Here is an 11,008-nt window from a genome sequence, read left to right as displayed (position 1 = left end):
GCTAGATAACAAAATAAAACTGAATGTGACTTTTTTTTTTTTACATTAAAATGCACATTTAAATAGTTTTCACATTTCCTTTAATTACCTTCTTTAGTACCATTTCTCATTTTCCATGCAAGCCTCCACACTGGTGACAACCGCTGTTCCACACGTAGACAGGCCTTTAGCAATGTATGATTTGGCTGTCACAGAAACAAGGTTGAATTTAAGAGGTGTGGAGACAGAACAGTCAGGCAGGTGTTTTTAAGATCAGAAGAACCACGTTTGCATGGCAAGGTACAAAGAAAGAAGATCAAAAACCAAGCTTTATGAAATGCTAAAAGATCTAATAAGGAAATATATCTTGATCTTAGTCTGAACCTGAGTCACTCCTACAGTACTGATCTAAATCAGTGTTTTACCACATGCTATTTCTAATTTAAGCATCTATTTTGGAAGAGGAAGAAGAGGATTATTCTGACCATAGCTGTTCATTCAAACACAACGTAGTGGAAAGACCCCTAAACCACTGTTTTGTGTTAGTTGTAAACAGGCCACGTCGGTGATGAATGGCTCAACAGTGCTGACAATAGCTCTGTTTACACAGCCTAAAAACGGGCTACAAATGCCTTCACTTCAGTTTATTGCCGCACCGCTTGGGATGTCAAATCGCACTTGACATACCGCTACGCTACAGAAGATGGCACTAAAGATACTTAACTGCTGAGAAAGGGCGCTGGGACCTCAGGAGGCCCGGCTTGAAGCAAGGATTAAAATCTTCTCTAGCTGCTCTCTATATGGATTAATCGAAAGACGTTAGAACTAATTAACGAATAAATAAAATGGTAATAAAAATACTGAAGTAGTAGTTTCATCTCATATAGGAATTATTATTGTACCTATTAGTGATTAGTGTTTTGTTAGACGCTACTGACAAGCACATCAGCTAACATGGCATATTAACAAATAGGACTGGTGACAGGAAGAATTATTCTTATTTCTGTTTTGTAGGAAAAGTTATTGTGATTTGTAATTTGTAGGAATGGAGGCACAGGAAGATTTACTGACTTGCCCTAGGTTACACAAGAATGGCACTGAGACCCTAGGCTGGCGTTTTACCCACCATAACAGGCTTTCTCTCAAAAGTCCGTTTGAAATTGTGAGAAGTCTCCTAGTGCAGAAAAAAAGAAATAAGACTGTTCTGGGATATGTTTTCAGTGAGATGCCTTCTGGTCATCTTCATGGAAGCAAAAGCTCCATGTGAGATGTAGCAGAGGAAGAACTGTAACTCTGCAAGCCAGGCATCTGTTAGGAGGAAGAATCAAAAAAGAGAGACACAGAACATGCAGAATCTGAAGAAGCATGACACCTTTTATAAATCCGTCATTGTATGATGCTTTTTATCCACACTACTGGCAGAAATACAAAGAAATAAATACACTGATATTTGAAATACATTCATTCCTGCCACAAGCCTGGCAAAAAGCTAACCAAGCTGAAAACAAATCAAAATGCAGAGTTCAAATATTCTCCTGCTGAGTTAGTGACTTAAATCAACTCACACAAAAGTTGAGAGGAGATTGTGGCAGAGCAAGGGAGAAGATGGTCAGTAGGTGAGAAGCAGGGCCAGTAGAGAGGAGAGCAGGGAAGGGTATAGGAGCAAAAAAGGGAAAGGACAGTAAGACTTTTGCCACTCTAGTATCAATCACTTATGAAAATACAGCCAGAAGCGGTGGTTTGAATTTGCAGTGTGTGTAGCTGCAAATAATCTTCATGTCATTCCCTCTGCCCCTTCCACTCACTGTCTGCAGCTCCTCTTGCCCAACACCATGGTCTACAGTGCCACAGCCATGTCAGCATAGAAATTCATGTGGCCTCCCTGTAAACCAGATCAAGGAATTGATCCAGGTAAAAAACAGTCCAGCAAAGCTAAAACAGTCACCCAATCCAGTCTTGAGTGCAGCTGTGCAAACAAATGTGCTGGCATAGTAAAAGGTCCTGGAGTGGAGGCACTCTGTTGAATGGGGTGGGAGAGAGACACAGACGGGTTAAGAATGAGCAGGAAGGGATGACATCACTGTTAATGCTCTAAATTAATACTACCAGTGAACAATTCACAGTGCCAAACCACAGTGCCAAAGCTCCTAAACAAGGATATTCTTCATTGTATTCCGGTTTAGAGCAAATACGGTATGTTTTACCAGGAATTTACTTTGCTGACATGCACAATGAATTTGTAAAGGCCTCAAATACTGGCTACCTTCAACAGAAAGGAGAAGCAATAGATATCTTGCTTTGAAATAGAAAAACAAGCTCATGTAGAGGAAGATTTCTCTACAAAATTCAAATTGAAGCACAATGTGATGGTCTGCCTTTGAAATGAAAAAAAAACATGAACATAGAATGGCATGCTATTGCTGTGAAACTTCTCCTGGACACAGATCAGGCTTCAGTGACTTCCATTAATGTTTGCATGTGAAAGTCAACTGGGCAGCAAAACTGAAAAGTGATCTGGGTTTTGATCTTGCTGTTGGGAACAATGCCTGTTTTGTGAGACACAAAACTGAAGCAGAAGGAGGCTTTTACCCACTGTGCTGAGGAGGGAAAACAAAACAATTCCATCACCAACATAATTTATGTTAATTACCATTTTGTTTACCCACAGTGCCACTTCACATGCTTTGTCCGGTGGGATTTGTTATAGCACAGGAAGGTATTAAAATGGCTAAGAGCACAGAAGAACCATGACAAAGGTCATGCTGGATGGACCTTGCACTGAAAAGGAGACTTGAATTTATATGAAAATGACTTTTATTCAGAAAAAAAGAAGCTGCACAATTGAGTCCTCACAGATTTTAGAAGTTTCTTCTGCCCTAGATCAGATTCCTATACCTAGACCATCCATCACAGATGTTGGACTGAGTTGCCATTTAACAGTCTTCAGTAATGGAAAGTCTGTCATCCAACTCAATGCTTAGCCCTCTTCACAGAGAGGTTTTACAATGACTACCCTACATCTCATTTCAACATAAGCCTATTATTTCTTGTCCTGTTGCCAGTGGATGTAAACAGCAACAGCTTCATCTTCTTTGCCACAGTCTTTTACACATTTGAAGAGTGCTGCTGGGTTTTCCTTTAGACTTTCCCTGGCCAACTCATTTCTTTCAGGTTTCCTCACAGGTTCTGTGTTTTAGATATTTGGTTGTATATTATTCCCAACTCCTTGGATTTTTCCAGCTGATAAATGGGCTTTTTGGGTAGATGGTGACCAAAAATAGGGTCTAGATGAGAACTCTCATGTGGAAACATCCTATTTTTAACAAATCTTTAACACATACCCCTATGATACTTTTCCAAGTCAACAGTGTTATTGACTTGGATGATCTACTACAAACAATCTATTATTTTACTGACGATCTATTAAAATTTCCTGCTTTCCTCTACAAAACTGTTCTTTGCTTCAGAACAGGTCTCCATCCTACAATTCTGCAAGTACTTAGTGTTTCACAACACAACACTTAGCCCTTCCTAACTTCACATTCTGCTTTTGTTAAGCCATTTCCCCTGGTGATAAAGATCCTATTGAATTCTAAGCCTATCTTCCCATGTACCTGCAACCCCTCCCAGCTGCACACTGTTTATCCCATTTGGTGGATCCTTACATCTTGACAATGAGTCATTAATAATTACTTTACTGCTATACACAAAAACTTTTATCATGACATAGGCAGAAATTATTCCTGACAAATCCACGTTGCAATCTCTCAGTCTTCCATCAGATAGCACTAAGAGAATGGTTTAGTCAGTTTGTGCCTGTGTTTGTGTGCACATGTGTGTGCATAAGTGTATAGACTAGTTTTGTTTGTGCTGGAGATTGTGGAAGTTGTTTAAACTGTGTATTAAACACTCAGTACTTGGAAAAGATGCAACACCTAAGGCAGGAACATAACTAACTGTAAGCAGACATTACATTAGTGATGCAACATGCAATAGGTTTGAAATCTTTATCACAAGATTACAATTTTTTTTTCTGGCACCTGTTGCAAGGATCTTAACAAACAACACTTGATTAAACTGTTCTGCTTCCTGTGAACACGACACTGTTGTCACCTTTATCTTTCAGTTGCAGAAACTTGGAAACAATGAGACTCAGAGTTGACTCTGCACTAGGACTGCTATAATACTTTTAAATCAAGTGAAAGAAGTCTTGTGACAAAATAAATATTATATAGTTATATACAATGGATACCAAAAAGACAACAAGTTTTCCAGTCACTCTATTAAAAGAAAGAGCAGCATTCCTGCAAATGTGTGGGACACACACAGGTGTGGGAAGAATTTCAATGTGTTGCCTTAAAGATTGAACCTCAGTAAAAAATGATCTGCAAAACACCGTTAAACTAAATTTCAGGATTCCAACTTAACAGTTGAAGACTGCTATTGTCTTTCCCAGCTGATAAGCCTATATTACCATAATTGCCTAGACAACAGAAAATACACAGCTTGCCTAAGCAAATCAGCCTGCCTAGCACAGCTTGTCCACCAAAAAATGCCCCCTGCTTCAGACCAGTATGACTGCATTCACACACTACAGTATTTATTGTCCTAGGTACTGTACCAGGCTGTGAGTGAGATGTTGGTTCTTAGCAGCACACAGAATATACACTACTGTTCAAAATATTCATCTACAAACTGCAGTGATCCATAGATCAACTGTGAAAGTTCTCTATCAGTTCACTCAAAACATACTTCCCTACACTTTATGTCCTATTAATACCATATTGCTCCTTTACCAGAAAGGATTATGCAACCATCTGGCTATCTGGTGGTATTCTTGGAGAGGATAGTTTTTAGTAGATGGCTTAATCAAATACAATGTATTGAGCATAGAGCTGGCAGATGTAAAATAACCATGATCATGATACGGAAGATGAGTTAGTGGCAGTGATTTCAGGGGCAGAAAAAGAGAGAAGGTGTGTGAAATTCTGATCCTAAATTCTATGGTAGTACTGGGGGACCAACCATAGCAAGCGCAAGCTATGTTCTCAAAGGTGAAAACTCAGAGATGTGTCTTGTTTCCTCAGTTGGGCCTGCCAATTGAAGCTTAATAAATTTCCAAACCTAGGTTATGAAGACTCTTTTTCTTTGGAGGATAGGATGGCTTACAGAGAAATCACACAGATCAGATCTGGGCCAGCTTTATGGAAGAGATATATATTCTGTAGAAGAAAATGACAATGACAAGCTGGGTTGGTCAGATGAGAAAGAAGTATATCTCCTGAACTATCTTGAAGATCATTACCGTTAGTCTTAGCTCATTAAGCCTCAAGTAGTTACCATTACTCTTGCCACTGTCTACAAACAAGTTCAAATGACTGTATAGATAAGACAGAAAATCCAATGAAACCTGTAATTAACACCCAAAAAAAAGATATTAACTTTCCAGTTTGTAGTAAAGTGCTTTTAGCTGTTGATTATTTGCTCCTGTACACTTTTTACAAAATAAAGCAACTTTTAAGTGTTACTACTTCAAATTGAACCTCCATGGTACAGGAGCATTTTTCTTTGCATGGATAATATAATTTGTCTTTTAAATTCTTGATGATAGGAAATTACAAAATACATTGGCTCATGATAACTGCAAAACATCTGAAGGATTTTATTTTTTAATTTTGTCTAAAAAAAATAAATCTTTTAATAAAGGTACTTCTATATCCAGAAGTTGTAAATACAGATTTATACTTCTGATTTCCTTTTAAATCAGTCTGTCTTCCATGGGAGTTAGGGTTTTTTCGCTAGTTGGGTCTGTGAGTTCATAGTGAAGTTTGCTTTCCCACCCTCTGCCCCCCTTTCTAACAAATATGTTTGTAGCTACCATTTCAAGGTTTTGGGTAAAATTCTAGCTTGATGAAGTCAGTGACGATTTCTGCTAGTGAGTCAAGGCATAGTTTAGCCAGTCCCACTCCTACACTCCCCAGTTGTGATACCACATTATTTGACACTTTATATCCTGGCTACACTGGACAGTAAGGAATCAGCCTCTTTTACAGACATGACTTCAAATTTTCTGCTTCAGTTTTCAGCACTCTTGCAATGTTCATTCTGAGAAGAGCCTAGGAACCAAGTGCCAAAACCATAAAAACATATACACTTCTGATGTATTTCAGAAAAGAACACACACAATTCCATATAGCATTGTATTTTAATCTGTATAAAAGCCATTTTTAAGAGGTCAACCATGCAATGTAGTACATGTAGAAAAAGGTGCAATTCCTATGTTCCTATGAAGTATCTGAAGTACTTTCCCCCACACAGCAGTTATTTAGTCAAATTAAATATACACAGAAAATAAATCTGAGAGACAGTAAATATGTTCTGGTAGAGCTATTATTGCCCAATGCTGCAGTTCTGGATCGAAGTTCTGTTGGTTGCTTTCAGACACTTTCCCTGTTTCTTTTTTTCCCTGTGTGATAATCTGGTTGACAAACTTCTAGTTGAAGACAATCTCAGTGTAACTGTTACCAGTTTTGGTGTGTCTCATTCAAAGTCCCAGTTAAACTCCAAAACAGTCTGGGAAAACAAACTCTTGTCACCTGTGAAGCTGGTTAAGTTATTCATCACCAACCCTTTCTAGCTGCAGTTCTGCTAGTACAAGGCTGACTTAGCACCTTTGACTTCTAGTAGGGGGTCACATATGTGACTTTCCACCAGCTCATAAACTCTGCAGGATAACAGGCGATGTAACCAAATGTAAACAACCTGAAACAGAAGGCTAAAATCCTTAGAGTACCCCTTGGCTATTAAATATAGTATTGGTGCCTATATTTTCCATTATGGTGAACAAGATTTTCATTAGACGTTAGGTAATGCACAGCACATACAAGTAATACAGAAAACAGACACTGCAAGAGTGCTTTAATTATAATTTCAGGGGGAAAAAAAAAATCGTCTTGTTACAAAAGAAATGTAATGCTAGAGTACTGGGAGTGTAGATAGTTCTCTTCATGCTTGTATGTGAAACAACGTAGGAACTTTACCAAGCACAAACCTGGTATGTGCCAAGCTCTGTTCTTTAGAGTTGAATTAAGGATGTTTTCAGAGTCTAAGCTTCCAGTTCAGCTCATTATTAATGGTTTTCCATCTTCTTGTTTGTGTTTCTGAGACTGGTATTTTTATGGTTTTCTTGCTCCCCTTTGAGATGACAGATTTCCATCTGCAGTCAAGCTGTAACACTGGATGTGGCTCTCAAGCAGCAGAAGCCTGCTTATGCTCGCTTTCAGCGCACAGTGAGGGGTCACAGGTCTTAACTCATGCAGCTTGGTTTACTCCAACATGATAAAATTAAGTATATGGATGGATGCAAACAGAGAAGATGAAACAGCATGCATTCATTCTCGGGACAAGCCAGTTCTTAAAGCCAAAGAGGACAAATAACCAGCTTTTTAGAAGTGGGTTCAATGGGCAGGCACTCGGGAGATAAAACTGTGCTGCTGTATATGCTGGTGTAGCTGCCTATAACAGTGACAGATAAAACATGCCTTTGAGACTACTTCGAAGAGAGAAGACCAGACTGACTCACATAGCCCTTCATGTTAGTAACATAAAATTCACATCTCAGCAATGTGAACTTCAAGAAAAATACCAAGTCCGTCCTTATTGCTGATTAGTTTGTTTTTTTTTTTTTTTTTTTAGCTCAGCAAGCTGTCTGTAATTCCCATTAGACCTAGTGTAAGAAAAGGAAAGAAGATTCAGTCTCACAATGTGAAATGTCAGAGAGATTGAAAGTGGTTTGATGCACTCGCTTAAAATAGAGAGAAGGTAGTGAAAAGAATTTATGAAGAAAAGCTGTGCAGGTTGCATAGGAAAAAGGGACTTATGGAAGGAGCACTGGTAGGTGCAATCTACTGTGTCTCATGCTGCAAGTTGAAGCACTTGTTTTGGATAACAGAATGAAACAATACCATTTTTCTTAGCTTTTACTGAAAAAAGAAAAGTAACAGCTGAGGGGGCACAATCAGGGGGTAAAAAATTTCTTCATTGAATAAAATCTACTGTACTGAGATTCTTCACAATGTGTTGAGGGGGCCAAAAGGAGGAAGACAGTTACACTGCCCCCACCTGCTCAAAAGTGACAATCCTTTTTTGCATCTGACCAAGAGAGTGAAAGAACAAACTTCATTCCTCCTACTGCTGCAGCCCTGCAACTGGAGGGAGGCAGCACTGGCTTAAATGACATTCACAAATAGTTGAGACTGCCCCCCCCCCCCCCACTCTTTAGGAGATGCTCCTCAGTGTAGGTAAGGAGATAAAAAGGAAAAAAAAAAAAAACATCACTGATGCTCAGCAGAGCTGGTAGCATGTATGGCCACGGAGTACCTAAGCCCTTCCCTTGCCCTCCAGAGAGGACAGGACATGCGCCATAAACACAGTCACTTCCCTGTCTTCTTCTCTTTCACAAGCTTTAGATTACCCCTTCCCCCACCCCCAAATCCTTCACCCCACTTTTGACCAAAACCCTTTGTTATTAGCTTGCCTCTGAAGTTGACACTGTGTTTGTGATTCCTGGCTCTCTCTTTGGGCACTAAAACCTTCTTTTTGAAAAGTGACTCTGTCCTAACAACAGGATCCCAGCAGCAGGCATGCTTGGAAGAGCTGCTGCCAGAAGGCTGCTCTAATTTGTGGATGCAAGAATATTGAACGATTTTTAAAACCTTCCTCAGTGGCAGCTTCCCAGGGAGACTATTTTTAAAACAAGAATTATTGTTTATTTTTATCTTTTTCCTTGAGTGTAAAAAGATTGCTTATTGCTTTCTGACACCTAAGAAAGCTTGAGGGAAATGGGGAGCTAGGAAATCCTGGAACCATGGAATTATTTTAAAACTGCTGTTTTCCTGGGTTCTTTCATGCAGATTTTTATCACTAGGTAACACAATTCAGCCAGATTCAACATCATGCAGATCCCAGACACAGCAAGCATGAAAATGGTAAATGTGGTTTTCTCAGTGGGCCGAGAAACAAAACAATCCACTGTGTTGGGGCAGGGCCAGGCATTGCACTTCACTAGGCGAGGCATCTGGTACCCGTCATACATGTAATAGAACACATACATGAAGACTGCTTCGAAGACAATCCTGAAGAAGATGCTGCTGGTGTATGTCCACCACAGGGGCCCCCGAATGTGAATCTTTTCATTTTTGAGCTCTTCAATATTTATTTTCTCACCATTCCTGAATCGTCTTTTCTTCTCATGTCTGGTGTAAGCTACATGCATGGCCACCAGCAGTGCAGGTGTGGAAACAAAGATCAGCTGCAGGGCCCAGAGTCTGATGTGAGAGATGGGGAAAAAGTGATCATAGCAAACATTTCTGCACCCAGGCTGAAGCGTGTTGCAGACAAAATCTTGTTGTTCATCTCCCCAGACTCTCTCTGCAGCCACAACCAGGATCATGATACGGAAGATGAACAGGACTGTGAGCCAGATCTTTCCAATGCTAGTAGAGTGTTTATTTACACCTCCTAAAACAGCCTGCAGAGTTCCCCAGTCCATCTTCTCTTCTGTGTCCTTTTACCTGCAGGATGACATAATACACCAAATGATCATTTATCAAAGGGTGAAAAAATCAGCTCTAGACTTCCTGTGAACGAGAGGACTTCCTAACACTCACTCAGGAGTCATAGGCAAATACAAGTTATTTTCATTAATGTCATCCATAAGTTTATGGATTTAAACAGCTTATTAAACCCTCTCCTTCCATGTATTTACAATGGAACAAGCATACCTTGATATATTTCTCAATAAGGCTTTAAGCAGGAAATAAGTTACATTTTCAAATGCATTTCCTCCATACATCCTTTATGCTCTCCTTACCTTTCTTAAGGTATTTCCCTTCCTGTGGTTTACTTTCATCAGTGTTTTGCCTCTTATTTCCCAAAGCAATCGATATCACCATCATGGCATGAGTTAAGGCCAATCTAGACAAAATAGACACTTCTCTACTAGTTTTCACAGGATTTTTTCACCAACACCACAGCCCTAGAAGGGCTAGGCTTGTGCTTTTGTTGCTTCTGAGGCAAGTACTATTTGGCCTTCTTCAGCAGAAGCCACGCAGACACCTCAAGCAGGCCTTCAAGGCTTTCTGCTGCAGCTCAGACACGGACCTTCATCTCATAAGTACAGCATGTGATTTTGTCAACACTGCTAAGAAGCCGCAAGCCAGCTCTGTCAAGGCTGCATGCATATATAGCACAAACCAACAGGCAAAGGAGGAAGATACTGCAGAGCCTGCCCTTCCACATTCATTGCTATCTCATCCAAAAGGAAGACAAGCAGAACCATAGAGTTGTGAGAAAAAAAATCCCTCAGCTAAAGAGTTTATGTTGATTTTCTAGATGCTATCACACCCCAGCAGAATAAACAGGAGGTCAAGCTTTCAACTTCCCTCCTTCTCTTGAAAAGGAAAATCCACACTCTCTGCCCTTCAGAAGTTAAACGTAAGCTTTGCTGAAGTCACAATTCAGTCTCAGGGCTCAGCTTTCACTGATTGCAGCCATTGGAAACCACCACTGAATTGGACAAAACACTTTGAAATCAGAGCTGGGAACTTGCATAGCTGGTCAGTCATCTTTCAAGGATAGGGCTCAATGTGGGGGAAGCTACACTGGCCATGGATAAAAGCTTTGTCTCCTCTTACTGCAGGCTGTGTGCTGCAGGCAGAGCATGGTACCTTGCACCACCACACTGGGCCAAGTTGTCAAAGCCTCTCATTCTCATGTAAGTGAGGAGAAAAACAAGCCATCAAAAAAAAAAAAAAAGAAAAAAAAAGAAAGTAACTTTTCTAAAACCCTGGTGTAGTTACAACACAAGCAAAGGGGTAACCTGCCCCAACACACCCTTGGTACAAGGGCCTAGCTTGTACAGACAAGCCTTGAGGCAGGAGGGAGAGGTCAGATTTACTGTGATGAGGAAAGATAAAATTGGGCAAGACAAAAAAAAAAAAAAAAAAAAAAAAAATCTTTTGAGAAGGTG

At 39.9% G+C, this 11,008-nt stretch overlaps 1 protein-coding gene across 1 annotated transcript; it reads right to left on the bottom strand.

The window, feature by feature from the left end:
• Positions 1-7,944: 7,944 nt before the first annotated feature.
• On the bottom strand, positions 7,945-9,588 carry LOC133271766 (gap junction beta-2 protein-like). Its single transcript, XM_061458186.1, has one exon. It carries the CDS (start codon positions 9,527-9,529, stop codon positions 8,852-8,854), a length of 678 nt encoding a protein of 225 aa, XP_061314170.1. The 5' UTR covers positions 9,530-9,588; the 3' UTR covers positions 7,945-8,851.
• Between the last annotated feature and the right edge of the window lie 1,420 nt (positions 9,589-11,008).

Source organism: Pezoporus flaviventris, unplaced genomic scaffold (assembly GCF_033815535.1).
Source record: "Pezoporus flaviventris isolate CSIRO_AGI_PZ_B2104156 unplaced genomic scaffold, CSIRO_AGI_Pfla_v1 ptg000025l, whole genome shotgun sequence".
NCBI classification, from domain to species: domain Eukaryota; kingdom Metazoa; phylum Chordata; class Aves; order Psittaciformes; family Psittacidae; genus Pezoporus; species Pezoporus flaviventris.
This window is presented reverse-complemented; position numbering and strand designations above follow the sequence as displayed.